A 15,326-nucleotide genomic window follows, 5' to 3' on the forward strand; every position below is an offset into this window, starting at 1 on the left:
GGACTGTGCACGCTCATTGAAAATGATGGAAAGATTTAAAACCTGCAAAACCCAGCATGTGAACAAATACGTTAAGTGCGCGACACATGCTATCTACAAAATCTCGTTGAAGTGTGGCAAGGTCTATATTGGCCAAACAGGCTGAAGCGTCAATGACCGCATGCGCGAGCATTGTGCGTTGACTAATTCTCAAGGACCTGGTCAACTGTCTTTTCGTTGTCGTCACTGTCGTCAGCGTGACTGTGCACCACTTTTTGAAAATGTGACGATGCTTGGCCGGGGCAGGACGAAAACCGAAAGAGAAATACTTGGTTTTATAGCAGTAAAGAAGAGGAAGGAAAATGCACCAGTGTTCCTTTTATCTCTGGCCGATAAAGAAATACATTTTCTAAAAGGCTGAATTTAAAAGATGTGGTAGTTCGGGCAGATTGGTGTGTTCATCAATTTAAAGAATTGCTACCCTGCTAAGAGCATTGCGCATGCGTCGGCGGTTAATCCGTTTTTTCAACTATATGTCAATTTCTAGTCCAGCGTTGTGGTGTCTTCTTTCTGTCTTGTTTGCATCTCAATTTTTTTCGCTCGTTTTCTCAAGTGTCTGAATGAACGATCTGGCCCAGCAAGCAGCAATTCTACAGTGCAAGGCACGCTTCAACTAATGAAGCTAGGAATGAGAGTTGAAAAAAGTCTAAGGCCCTTTTTGCGCACCTAAGTGGAATAAAATAATGACCTTTCTATTTACTTTGAGTTCGACGTGGTAAGCATGCTGGCTTTGTTGTGACAAATACTTCACGACCCGGAGCGGTTGCATAATGGCTATGATGTTGGGATGCTGAGCATGAGGTCACGCGATCAAATCCCGGCCACAGCGGCCGGATTTCGATGGAGGCGAAATGCGATTGCGCCCGCATACTTAGATTTAAGTGCACTTAAGAGGAAGCTTTAGCTCCGGCCCAACTCCGACGCGGCCTATTCAAATACATGTAAAACGCAAAAACGTTTTTCTGAGATAACCCCAGGACCGATTTTAATGAAATTTGTTGAATTTGAGAGAGAAAGGTAAATTCTAGTGACTGTTGCAAGCGGAATTTCGATTTAGGGCTTGAATTTTGGTAAAAAGACTTTCAAATATTCGACAGTTTGAAAAAAATGGCAGCACGAAGTTTACGAATTCATAGCTTTGCATCACAAACAGATATCGCGGTTCTGTAAACGGCCTCCATGAGATCATTCAAAGTTGACAAAATTCGATGTGTCATTTTACAACTTACTTGAATTCGTTACGTTATTTACAAGAGTTCTGCAAAAGCTTATTAGTAATTTTTTCTATATTCATGTGTAACATATCAATATTGTCCGCTTTAGATGTACTATTAAAGGCAATTCACAGAAATTTATCATTTTTGTTCTTGAGTTACAAAGTTGTAAACTTGCTAATTTGGTTATTTGAAAATTTTCGATTTTTGACAATTTTGCATAATATAATGACGACCTAACTCGAAAATTCGAAACCAACAGTCACTAGATTTTAAGGTTTTCTTTTAAATGCAACAAATTTGGTGCTAATTCGTCAAAACTCGTCAAATTTGGTGAAGTGGTTGCCGAGAAAAGCGAATTCTCTTTTTACATGTATTTAGGAAGGAGCACCCGAGCTAAAGCTTCCTCTTAAAGAACCCCAGGTGGTCCCTGCTGTGGCATGCCTCTTAATGATATTGTGGTCTTGGCACGCAAAACCACATAATTTAACTAATTAAATTTAGGCAATTCGCTGTGATGCCCGTGCGGTTTACTTTGTTGACATGATATACATGGTTGTATTCGTAAACTTGACGTCCTTTCTGAAGCATCGGTGGTCGAAGATGGGCCTCGATGTTTTCGATTGCCTTAAAACCAGAATTTAGAACGACCGACACGTTTCAAGCGAATGCCGCAAAAGGATGCTTCCGTAGAAATGGCCGACTGGGTGTTTCGCGGCACTGACACGGCGGCGCTAACGGCTGAGCCAATCGCTGCGCCGCCTGACAAATAAAGGCGGCCTCATGTCTTCTTCGGTGGTGCGTCAGTGTCAGCCAAAAATGCAGAACACGTTGCCCGTCTCAGCACGCTGTTGGACCTGACAGATCCTTTTGAATCGGCAACATGGACTTTGTATGAGCTCAGCGCTTTATTTAACGATACTCATAAAACAACATCTGCGCTAACGTTTATACGCAATCAAGTAGATAATACGAGAGGCTTAAGGGCACTAACATACACACAAGCGTGAAAAAATAATTGCACATGTGCGCTTCACTAGAACAATGTAACTCGGAGGACAGTTCCTTGAATTAAACAAGCACTTCTACACAGAAAAAATACCGAAGGCTCAATCTCATTTATTTAGAGGAGCTCCTAAGATATGCCGCTTTCCAGCGATCATTGAAACGGTGCTTAACGTGTGTGACCACCCCAGAAAAGGAACACCAGCGAATCAATTAGTTGTCGACACAAAACCAGTTTGGTCTCGTCCAGAGAATGAGCTGTTATAGAGCGACTATTAAAGACACAGAAGGGGACCGAAAGGTCGCTGACGGAACAAACGTCTAACACGTGTTGTATTTATTGTTAAAGCGAAGCTGCCTCTTCCTTCGACTTTCCCACTGCTGCTGCTGCTGTCTGGCACACCACGTTGAAAGGTGGTTCAGAGCGTGTGTATACATGGGAGGAGCGCAGCAGAGAGAAAAGGCGACGTGAGAAACTAGTTTGGGCCTTTGCACCGCGGCGAGTGTGCACAATGCCCTCTGGAGCCCCCTGGGCGTCGCCACGTTATCTTTTTAACAGCTGTAATAATCCGTGATCCTCGGCAAAAGCATTGCAGAAATTTCAGTGCTTTCCTTTCTACTAACGTGAAAGTCCAAAGGGAAGCTAGATAGAATGGTATGAAGGAAGTGAAGATGAGGCAGAGAATGGGTAGAAACGACATAGTCGCAAAACGAGGGAACACAGCCTTGTTACTCTTCGTTCGCAGTTCCCGTGCAAAGCAGGGGGTTGAGGGAAAGCTAACGTTTGAAGGCAAAGAAACGCTACTGCTATACGCCCAGTGATAGCCGCTGATAGTCACCTAGCGGGCGCTTTCAAAAGTACGCTTGGGAGCAGTAGCAGGCGACAACCCTCTGCAGCAAGGATGGCGGAATTTCGCGGCTGCGATTTCTCCTCTGTTCGGATTCCAGACTGCTTCTTCTGCGGTGACAGCTGCAGGAAAGATGCTGACCGCTGTGTGAGCGGACATAAACACGATGTTACAGCTGCTTGGGAAAGCCTGGTCCAAATACCTGCAAAGTGCGTCCCGCGGACAAACGCAATAAACGCGAGTTGCACGAAGTGGAGCTCATGTTGACTAGCCGCTCAGTTCTGTTAAGTAATGCGATGTCTCGATCGTTCTTTTTTAATTCTACCCTTACCGCAACACTGCTTCTCTACCTCACTAATAGGCACACGTCGTTAGTGCAGATTTTTATCTCCAGTAAATCCGCACGGAGATATGTCTGCGCTTGTCGTAGGGATCTTTATGCCGATGAATACATGTGATATGGCCAAATAAGTGCCGTCAAAGCCTCCTCAAGAAGTGTTATTGCGAATTTATTGATGGAAATGCGTGCACTAGTCAACGAAGTCACCCAACGCACGGGTTAACAATAGGGCGAGTTAGCGTTGTGCCGTCGACGCAATTCTGCTGCATGAACTGCCGTTCCAGCTGCTGTTCGCGCAGTACTAAATTCCCTTAGAGAGCTGCTTGGAAACGGCCATGACCAGCTTTGAGGTAGTTTTTTTCTCGAATGGTGCTAGAGAGAGCATTTAAAGGAAGCGCAGCCCCAGCCAGAATAGAATAGGGCACTCGCGGCAAGGCTGGGTTTTCTCTTCTGCGGCGTAAGCATAATAAGAAAGAATTCTCTTCAGTACAACACGCACATGCAAAAGGAGACTATTTCGTGAAACAAACATATCGCTCGGTGTGGTAAGTCTGCTCAGACAGCATCGAGGTGTACAAACAACCCACACGTGACGCGAAATTTTCAGCAAAGCTGGAACAGAAATAGCATATGCAGCAACTATTAGCTATTCTCGCCCTCAACTACCTGTTTTCGTCAAGACGTTTCCCAACAAACCACGATACCTAAGGTGTCCACGAGCGAAACTAATAAAGCTGTTAAAGAAGCACTTGCCTGTTATCACTCCGAAAAGGCACAGCGTGATTTACGCTCTTTATAAACGGGCAAGGTGAAAATATAATCAGCATCACCAGCAGCAGCCTGGCTACGCCCACTGCAGGGCAAAGGCCTCTCCCATACTTCTCCAACTACCCCAGTCATGTGCTAATTTTTGCCATGTTGTCCCTGCAAACTTAATCTCATCCGCGCACCTAACTTTCTGCCGCCCCCTGCTACGCTTCCCTTCCCTTGGAATCCAGTCCGTAATCCTTAATCACCATCGGTTATCTTCCCTCCTCATTACACGTCCTGGCCATGCCCATTTCTTTTTCTTGATTTCAACCAAGATGTCATGAACTCCCGTTTGTTCCCTCACCCAACCTGCTCTTTTCTTATCCCTCAACGTTACACCCATCATTCTTCTTTCCATAGCTCCTTGCGTCGTCCTCAATTTAAGTAGAACCCTTTTCGTAAGCCTCCAGGTTTCTGCCCCGTACGTGAGTCCTGGTAAGATGCAACTGTCATACACTTTTCTCTTGAGGGCTAATGGCAACCTGCTGTTCATGATCTGAGCATGCCTGCCACACGCACCCCAGTCCATTCTTATTCCTCTGATTATTTGTCTCATGATCCGGATCCGCGGTCACTATCTGCCCTAAGTAGATGTATTCGCTTACCCCTTCCAGTGCATCACTAGCTATCGTAAACTGCTGTACTCTTCCGAGACTGTTAAACATTACTTTAGTTTTCTGCAGATTAATTTTTAGACCCACCCTTATACTTTGCCTGTCCTGGTCAGTGAGCATGCATTGAAATTGGTGCCCTGAGTTAATAAGCAAGGCAATATCATCAGCGAATCGCAAGTAACTGAGGTATCCTCCATTAACTCTTATCCCCGATTCTTCCCAATCCAAGTCTCTGAATACCTCCTGTAAACACGCTGTGAATAGCGTTGGAGAGATCGTATCTCCCTGCCTGACGCCCAACTTTATTGGGATATTGTAGCTTTCTTTATGGAGGACTACGGTGGCTGTGGAGCTGTTATAGGTATCTTTCAGTATTTTTACATACGCCTCGTCTACACCCTGATTCCGCAATGCCTCCATGACTGCCGAGGTTTTGACTGAATCAAACGCTCTCTCGTAATCAATGGAAGCTATATATAAGGGTTGTTTATATTCCGCCGATTTCTCTATGATCTGATTGACAGTGTGAATGTGGTCTGATATTGAGTAGCCTTTACGAAATTGTGCCTGGACCTTTGGTTGACAGAAATCTAAGGTGTTCCTGATTGTATTCGCGATTACCTTAGTAAATACTCTGTAGGCAACGAACAGTAGGCTGATCGGTCTATAATTTTTCAAGTCTTTGGCGTCCCCTTTCTTATGGATTAAGATTAGGTTGGCGTTCTTCCAAGGTTCCCGTAAGCTCGAGGTCATGAGGTGTTGCGTATACAGGGTGGGCAGTTTTTCTAGAACAATCTGCCCACCATTCTTCAACAATTCTGCTGTTACCTGATTCTCCCCAGCTGCCTTCCCTCTTTGCACAGCTCCCAAGGCTTTCTTCTTCGGGCGTTACTTGTGGGATGTCAAATTCCTCTAGACTATTTCTTCTTCCGTTATCGTCGTGGGAGCGACTGGTACTGTATAAATGTCAATAGAACTGCTCAACCACTTGAACTATCTCATCCATACTAGTAATTATATTGCTGGCGTTGTCTCTTAGCGCATACATCTGATTCTTGCCTGTTCCTAGTTTCTTCTTCACTGATTTTAGGCTTTCTCCTTTCCTGAGGGCATGTTCAATTCTATCCATATTATACTTCCTTATGTTAGCTATTTTACGCTTGTTGATTAATTTGGAAAGTTCTGCCAGTTCTATTCTAGCTGTAGGGTTAGAGACTTTCATACATTGGCATTTACTAATCAGATCTTTCGTCTCCTGCGACAGCTTGCCGGTATCATGTCTAACTTATGTACCACCGATTTTTATTCCACACTCTTTAATGATGCCCATAAAATTGAAATTAATTGCTTCAACACTACGGTCCTCTTCCTGAGTTAAAGCCGAATGCCTGTTCTGTTGCTTGATACGGAATTCCTTTATTTTCCGTCTTACCGCTAACTGATTGATCGGATTCTTATGTACAGGTTTCTCCCGTTCCCTCCTAAAGTCTAGGCTAATTCGAGATCTTACCATCCTATGGTCACTGCAGCGCGCCTTGCCGAGCACGTGCACATCTTGTATGATGCCAGGGTTAGTGCAGAGTGTGAAATCTATTTCGATTCTATTCTCGCCATTGGGGCTCTTCCCAAAGTGCTACATTTTCGGGTGAAAATATAGCACTTGAAGATAATTAAGAGTCCTGCATGAAGCAACTAGCAGCCAGCTCAACATGCGCGAAGCCATGCATAAAATAGATACAAGAACATGAAGTGCGTGAAAGCGGGTGCGATGAGTTGTCGGGCCACATTAAGCCAACAATTTCAGTTTTGGGCGCTTCAGTAGCTTTAACATACAACACATGCACTCGTGCAGTCGTGCTCCCTAGCTAGCGCCACACGTTAAACAAGCGGCAAACGGTAGAAGCGTCAAGCGGCATTCAGAACTTTAATTAAATGCTTTTAAACAACATGCTGAACTGCACCCGTACCGAACAAAACATGGGCAGGCCGTGATCAACTTGGTCGCTTGTGATCAACATGGTCGAGTGCAAAAACCACCTAAGGGTGGATGTCTGATTTTCCATTTATTAATTACTTCTCTCCACCTTGCGGGTTTCCGCAGAACTATTACGTGAAACTCTTGTCTTTGCTTCGAGTTGTTGACAAATTCGACTTCGCCCGGCAATCTGCTAGCCGCCTGGTTAGCTCAGATGTTAGAGTGCCTGCCCCGGAAAGGCGGTGGTCCCGGGTTCAAGTCCCGGACGAATTTTTGTTCAACTGCGAAGCTTTTCTTTCGAGGAACCCGTATGGGTTTGCTTTTAGCAATTGCTACGAGTGGGTGGATGTCTGATTTTCTCTTTACTTCTCTCCACCTTCCGGGTTTCCGCTGAGCTATTACGTCAAAAACCACTGACACGACGAAAGAAAACATGAGAAGAAAAAATTTCCATTGCCATCGTTGCTCCGGCTGATGAGGCGTTGCGGCAAATGACGAGAACGGCATAGCCGGCTCGTTGCTGCCAGTATTTGAGCACCCCACCGAGCCACAATTCTTTTTCGACGTTCCTTGAAGCTTTGGCCACCACACACATGCAAAGGATATTGCTTATTTTGCTCTGAAAACGTGAATCAAACAGAGAGGCACGATCACCGACGCAGAAAACGGCGCTTGGCTGCTTCCTTTCCCGTGCGCACTTCGAAAGGTCGCCACCAGTGCGCGCGTGAGTGGCGCACCAGTGGTTAAAGGCGCCACCAGTGGCGCCTTTAACTGTTCTGCTATAAGAATACATTCTCTGGAAAGTGCACCACGAGCTCATTAAGTGCAACATTGCCTCAAATAATCTCTTCATTTAAAAATTACAACTAATCAAAATACACTATTGGCAGTCGCAAACACACGCTGAGTACAACAGCAACTGACGATAGTATTTGTTTGGCTTTTTGCATCGGGTGCTGTAACATATCGCCATCATCTTAATATATGTTTACTTAAGTACCCTGTTCCAGTACAGAAATACGGGCCAATTCTCAGCGTCATCAACGCACGCAAGACTCACGCACCTTCCACGCATACGCACTGTGTTTCTTGTCATACAGTTAGTACATTTACGCACGTGTATTTTGTTTCCTCCCAACTCCAGAATCAGCCCCTCATTCCTACTCCGAAGCAACTGAGTGGTACCGAGGGGCGCCAGCGTATATAAACCAGATAAAGGTGTGGCAATGAATTATATGCAAATATATATATATATATATATATATATATATATATATACATGTATAGATAGATATATATATATATATATATACGTCGTGCACGACGACTGGGTCATATTTGTGCTCGTCTAACAAAACTCCCAACCCGCAGATGGCTTCGATCATTGAATGAAATAAGGCGGGAGATGGTCAGCTGGTTTGTTTTCATTCGACAAAGCCTGTTCAGGAGCGTCCAGTCGGACTTCATTTGCAGGTGGACTCAGATTGGCCCCAACGTCTTACAGCTGCTTAAGACACGATTCACATGGCGTCGTCCGGCTGTTCTTTTGGAGCGTCTCTCGAGTGCTTGAACTTTTCGAAGACACATGACAGCAGCCATAGGAAAGAGACAAACAGTTGGAAGCTTCCCAGCAGCTGGAACAAGCCATCGTACTTTCCGTGCGAGTCTCGATAATAACCTGCGTGAGGGAAAGAAGAAAAAGGCAACTCAAACACTGTCAAACAGTGGCGGAAAATCGCAATTCAAGGACAAAAACTTAACTTCTAAGTATTATGATTGTGAACGCCAAGTCGTTTCACCTTTCACACCCAGTTATAGAGAGTCCCTTCAATTTGTCGTGCCGGACTGAACAGACCTCCACGGTGGTGCTTTCAGCCAATGAGCATTGGCGCATACACTGTCTCGGCTGTGCCGAACCGTCCGGGACGTCTAATCGAAGCCACACAGTGTAGCAGAATTTTGTCTTTGGCTGTATTAGTTGCAGAGAAAGATTGGCTTAAGCGGCAATGGGGCTCTCCCGCTTCTTTCCGAGCGACTCCGGCGTCATTCCACATGGCCATCCGGCAAACGTGAGCTACTCTCTGGGTATACATTGATAGGAACCCTTTTTTCACTTCGAGCGTGGCTTAACCTCACCGAATAAGCTATTATTGATGTCCAAATTGATGTCCAAATTCATGCCTTGCCGGAACCTTCGCCTAGCGTTCATAACTCGCCGTATGCATGAAGGCGCAGTCGCACGGTCGCTACTGTCGTTCACAGACACAGACGAGAAACCCCTCTACGCACATATTCGGTTTAGTAATCAGGAAGCAGCTGCATCTCACAATCTTACAAAAAGAAGATTCAGGTACAGATATGCCATGCTATCTTCGTATATCTTGAAAGCTGCATGATATTTATTTTATAGAGGCAGTAATGACAGGTTATTGTTTAATGAGTTTGTCACGTAGACTTAGTATTCGCCTTTAGCCGCTTTGTCAGTCTCCAAGTCTGTGCCCCATATGTTAGCACTTGTAGAATGCACTGATTGTACACTTTCCTTTTCAATGAGAATGGTAAGCTTCCAGCCAGGAGTTGAAAATGTCTGCTGTATGCGATCCAACCCGTTTTTTTCTTCTATGAATATCCTTCTCATGATCAAGGTACCCTGTGATTAATTGACCTTGGTAAACGTACTCCTTCACAGACTCTAAAGGGTGACTGGCGATCCTGAACTCTTGTTCGTTTTCCCGCCTCATCATCATCATCAGCCTGGTTACGCCCACTGCAGGGCAAAGGCCTCTCGCATACTTCTCCAACCACACCGGTCATGTACTAATTGTGGCCATGTCGCCCCTGCAAATTTAATCTCATCCGCGCACCTAACTTTCTGCCGCCCCCTGCTACGCTTCCCTTCCCTTGGAATCCAGTCCGTAATCCTTAATCACCATCGGTTATCTTCCCTCCTCATTACATGTCCTGGCCATGCCCATTTCATTTTCTTGATTTCAACTAAGATGTCATGAACTCCCGTTTGTTCCCTCACCCAATCTGCTCTTTTCTTATACCTCAACGTTACACCCATCATTCTTCTTTCCTTAGCTCCTTGCGTCGTCCTCAATTTAAGTAGAACCCTTTTCGTAAGCCTCCAGGTTTCTGCCCCGTACATGAGTCCTGGTAAGATGCAGCTGTCATACACTTTTCTCTTGAGGGATAATGGCAACCTGCTGTTCATGATCTGAGAATGCCTGCCACACGCACCCCAGTCCATTCTTATTCCTCTGATTATTTGTCTCATGATCCGGATCCGCGGTCACTATCTGCCCTAAGTAGATGTATTCGCTTACCCCTTCCAGTGCATCACTAGCTATCGTAAACTGCTGTACTCTTCCGAGACTGTTAAACATTACTTTAGTTTTCTGCACATTAATTTTTAGACCCACCCTTCTGCTTTGCCTCTCCAGGTCAGTGAATATGCATTGCAATTGGTCCCCTGAGTTACTAAGCAAGGCAATATCGTCAGCAAATCGCAAGTTAATAAGGCATTCTCCATTAACTCTTATCCTCAACTCTTCCCAATCCAGGTCGCTGAATACCTCCCGTAAGCACGCTGTGAATAGCATTGGAGAGATCGTATCTCCCTGCCTGACGCCTTTCTTTATTGGGATTTTGTTGCTTTTTTTATGGAGGACTACGGTGGCTGTGGAGCCGCTATGGACATTTTTCATTATATTTACATACGGCTCATCTACACCCTGATTCTGTAATGCCTCAATGACTGCTGAGGTTTCGACTGAATCAAACGCTTTCTCGTAATCAATGAAAGCTATATATAAGGGTTGGTTATATTCCGAACATTTCTCTATCACCTGATTGATAGTGTGAGTATGGTCTATTGTTGAGTAGCCTTTACGGAATCCTGCCTGGTCCCTTGGTTGACAGAAGTCCAAGGTGTTCCTGATTCTATTTGCGATTACCCGGCTATTCATCATTATCTTTGTCTTGAGCATATTAATCTTCAACCCCACTGTTACACTCTTTCTGTTAAGGTCCTCAATTATTTGTTATAACTCGTCTGCATTGTTGCTGAATAGAACAATGACATCAGCAAACCGAAGGTTACTGAGATATTTGCCGTCGATCCTTACTCCGAAACCTTCCCAGTTTGATAGCTTGAATACTTCTTCGAAGCACGCAGTGAATAGCATCAGAGAGATTGTGTCTCCCTGTCTGACCCCGTTCTTTATAGATATCTTTTTGCTTTCCTTCTGTAGAATTAAGGTAGCTGTAGGACCTCTGTAAATATTTTCGAAGGTATTTATGCAAGCGTTCTGTACTCCTTGATTACGTAATGCCCCTATGACTACTGGTATCTCTACTGAATCACATGGCTTTTCGTTATCTATGAAAAACACGGGGAAGCCGGGAGATGGAAATTCAAGACGATGGTCAAAACGAGAACAAAGTGAAAGCAGGAGCCAACGTTTCGACAAGTGGACTTGTCTTCTTCAAGGCGACATCTGCTTTCCTCGCTGCAGTGTATATAGGTAAGGTTCCTTTTAAAGGAGAGAGGCCATAAGCTGGGTGGGTGCAGGGACGAGCGAAGGTGTGTTAACGGCGAGGGTGTGGAATTGAGAATAAAGGAGTGTTGTGCACAAGGCCAGGGACACGGCCGTCTGTCAATCACGTGTCAACGGCCGTGTGTCAGCCGGCCTGTCAACGGCATGCGCAGCAGCCCTCTATAGACGAGGCAACCTAAAGTTTGCCCGCGCGGCACCAGCGCCGAATGCTCCCCTAGCGGACCGATGGAAGTTTCGAGGGTCGTCGCTGCGCGAGCGCGCGCCCGTGATCTGTTCGGCGGGAGCGCTCGTGCTGGCTCGGGCGCGTTGTTTTTGCGATGGCGAGTGCGACCTCATCAGCAAGGAAAGGTGGCACGCAATACTGCTGTATTGTTGATTGCCATAACAGCCTCGAAAACACGAAAGGTCGAACGCCGCCCGTGAAATTCTACAGATTTCCGGGAAGTGGTACGAGAAGGTCAGACGACAAGCATGGATAATTGCAGTGCGCCGAGTCAAGTAAGCACTATACTTTCGTATTCGCGTGCAATACCGCGGCTGCTCGATGAACCGGAATAGTGATATGCCTGTTTTTAGCGCCCAACCGTTTGTTTAGTCATGCCGCGTTGTTGAATTGTGTTGACATCCGCTGCTTGTTAGCGGTAAATGCATGCGTGTTGCGACGCTGAGCTTGACGACGCGAGCTCGATTCCCGGCCACAGCGGCCGCATTTCGATAGGGGCGAAGTGCAAGAACGCCCTTGTTACCGCGTGCTTTGATTTTTGTGCACGTTAAAGAACCCCCGGAGGTAATAAGTATTCCTGAGACTAACCATTACAGCGTGCCTCATAATGATTTAGTGGTTTTGCATGGTTTTGGCAGTTAAAACCCCCGAATTTATTTGATTCTACTGTGCCTTCACTCGCAGTCGGCATGGACGAGCTTTCGAGAATTATTTCCATTTTCCAAACGCTGCAACTTAATTTACTAGTTGTGCAGGTAACGAAAGGGGACGCGCGCTAGTTTTGTCTGATAGCAGACTGCATTTAATGCAAGCCGCGGTCGTCGCGTGCGTCGGTAAGCGGCAGATCGGAAAGCAGCCGATCGAGACGTGCGCGTTATGTTTGTTGTTTGGCCATGCTTTCTAAGTTCACAATATCCAAGCTTGCTTTAAGGCAATTACCACCTTGCACATTCTTGCTGATTCATTCTTCCTGCCAAAAACCTTCGTTTCCTGTAGTAGCCGGCCATCGGTGCAAGCTTACTTTAGCTGTTCGCCCGACGAGGCACTAGATTTGCTTTGGTGAGGCATGTATATCTAATGCTTGCGCTCGTGCTGTTGGTCCTAAGGCCTGTTAACGTGGTCTGGGTTCATTTCGCGGAGCAGTCTGTACGAGCCGATCCTCATTAGCAGTGAAAACGCACCTTGCTGATTAATGCGATGAGTTGCAATGACTCCAACATCTGCATTAAATAAGGCGTGATATACACTAAATATTTATTGCAGCATGATTCAAAGCAATATGCGCCTATGTAGTATTTAAATTGTTAATTTTGAGCAGATGTGTGTTTTGGCTGTTGTGTTCTAGGATTTCGTGTATCCTGGGAAGGAAACTGCTTTAGTGTTCTGGTGAAGCAGCGTACTGACCAGGACAAGGCAGACACACACATGAATACAAGACACTCGCTGTGCTTGTGTCTCTCCTATTTGTACTGGTCAGTGCGCTGCTTCACCAACACGGTATGATGATTAATCACCAACTTGCCCAACTTCCCACATTACTGCGTTAGCTTTATAATGCAGTTCTCTTCGTGCCACGCAGTGACGTTATTGGGGCAAGAAATAGGCATCACAAGTTACAGGCACTAGCATCTCCGAATCACCATGTATTAAAGGCATGTACAGTTTGCCAAAAACAGCTTAATTTGTGATTTGCCTGAACCTAAGCCTGAGAGTGTATAATGAGCTATAGGCTAGGCCACGTTGTTGAAGGTGGGAAGATGGTCTTTCTCGTTAGTAACGTTCCATGCTCATTTGTGCCTAATACATGTGTTCTTTCTGTGCTCGCAGTGCTGATGACACTCCCTGGGAGCCATCCAAAAGCATGCGAATTTACAAAAACAAGCAGGCTTTGCGAAGCAAAGACATCGATAACGCTTGCCATTGTTCGCTGACAGCTCCGCGCAAATCAGAACGAACACAAACGTGTAATTTACCAATGCTCCAGCCAAGAAATTTAGCAGCAAAAGGGGGAAGCACAAAATGAGAGCAGCCGTGTGCGCGCACTCAGCTACCGAGGAAACTAACGGCAATCGTCACCGTCCCTCCACATCTCTGCAAGTATGCATGACCGCTTTGTGCCTGCATCATATAGAAATAAAGTGGCTAAACTTCTGAACTTGGTGTATACCTCTAAATCGACATCGTATACGATCTTGGACACCTGTGACACGCACTTGGCTTTCACTGTCACATCACCGTCCACGATTTCTTGAACGCCGTACACGTGCGGAAGCAGTACGCTCCCCTTTCGTGAGGTTGCCGCCACGAAAGAATCTGTCCGCGTCGGCAGCCTTCTTGAAACCGCATTGCAATCTCTGCGTCGCTGTTGCGCAAGCAGGCGACCTGCCGCCGTCGAAAACTGAGCGCCGTGAGAACGAGCAGCGAAGAAACGCGCGGGCGAACCGGCGTAAACAAAGCGGAGACCGCGCCACGGCACGACCGCGCTGCATCACGTTTCCACATTGGGGGCGCTGTCAGGAGGCGCAGTAGCGCCGCCTGGCCATGGTTTTCTCGTCTATTACCTGTTTCGCTGATTGTCGTGGGCTATCGTGTCTCTGAAAGAGATACTAGAAGGAGCGGGAGAAACCGGTGCTCGTGAAAAAAATAGAAAATACTCAAATGGTATAAATAAATAAGGAAAAAAAAAGACGGGCAGAAGAATAAAGAAGAAACAAAGAGAAAGAAAACGAGAAAAAAAATAAGAAACCAAACTAAGTGTTGTTGCCTATCATTTGAAATTTAGCATAGCGAATAGTTCTAAAGCTCCCTTTGAAACGTTTATGCCTGTTGGTTGCAATGCCTTGAACTTATGGATAAGGTATGATTCTCTGTATTTTCTTTCTCATTCAGAACGGAAATTTGACTGTAAGATGTAGAATTTAAGTTCAGCAAAGTTACGACCTGGTTGGTTGAAATGCGCCGCGAGGGCTTTGAAAAGCTGTTTAGTCGTGTCCTCGCGATGTCCGTTTAATGTGATATTCATTGATTGTCCCATTTCAACGATATATTGTTTCTTACTGAAAGAACATCCAAGCATTTAAATTACATCCGAACTTGTACAAGTGAAGCTAGATTTGGTTTCGCGTGGATAACTATTTGCGGTGCATTTAATTTTAATGTCACTTTGAAGGTGCCTGTAGCTTTTGAACCTGGGGCGACAACATGCTTTTATTACGGGGGAATGCTGTTGGCTGACTTTTGCGTGCACTGACATGTCTTTAAAGTTCCTGTTGCAGCGATAGGTAACTTTTGGTACATCTGGGAACGCTTTCCTCAGACGCTCGTTACTTGATAATATTGGGTGGCATTTTCGTAGGATGTAGTTTATGTTTGGGAGGGCATTAGAACGTTTTATTATAAAGGCTGGCGGTCTGTCAGATACTGGTGTAGGCTGTTCCTTAGCTAACTTTTCTAATTTTACAGGATAACGTGATAATCGGTAGAGGCTATTTTTCTGTAAAAGAAAGCAATAATCAGGGAATAGTGTTATTTTCGAGGACATTAAATTTGGCCCATCAATAATGTAAATTAAGAAAAGTAAAGGCCCTAGGACTCATCCTTGTGGGACTCCTGAAGTCACATTACTCAAGGAAGAAGCACAGTTATGAATAAATGTAAATTGCTGGCGAAAGTATACCATTTATAATGCAGTATAAA

The 15,326-nt window shown here is 45.4% G+C and overlaps 1 protein-coding gene and 1 long non-coding RNA gene across 2 annotated transcripts in view; one reads left to right on the plus strand and one right to left on the minus strand.

Annotated features, from left to right (window-relative positions):
• Positions 1-8,251: 8,251 nt before the first annotated feature.
• The window catches only part of LOC126520633 (monocarboxylate transporter 9-like), a 168,167-nt gene continuing 161,092 nt past the window's right edge, over positions 8,252-15,326 (minus strand). The window contains exon 6 of the mRNA XM_050169430.3: positions 8,252-8,523. Within this exon, the coding sequence (XP_050025387.1) occupies positions 8,366-8,523 (158 nt within the window). The 3' untranslated portion in view covers positions 8,252-8,365. The remainder of the gene's footprint in view (positions 8,524-15,326) is intronic.
• LOC129382176 (uncharacterized) lies at positions 11,565-13,785 on the plus strand. Its single transcript, XR_008610256.2, has 2 exons — positions 11,565-11,905; positions 13,458-13,785. It is a non-coding gene; the product is annotated as an uncharacterized lncRNA (long non-coding RNA).

The sequence above is a fragment of the Dermacentor andersoni genome, chromosome 3 (assembly GCF_023375885.2).
Source record: "Dermacentor andersoni chromosome 3, qqDerAnde1_hic_scaffold, whole genome shotgun sequence".
In the NCBI taxonomy this organism is placed as follows: Eukaryota; Metazoa; Arthropoda; class Arachnida; order Ixodida; family Ixodidae; genus Dermacentor; species Dermacentor andersoni.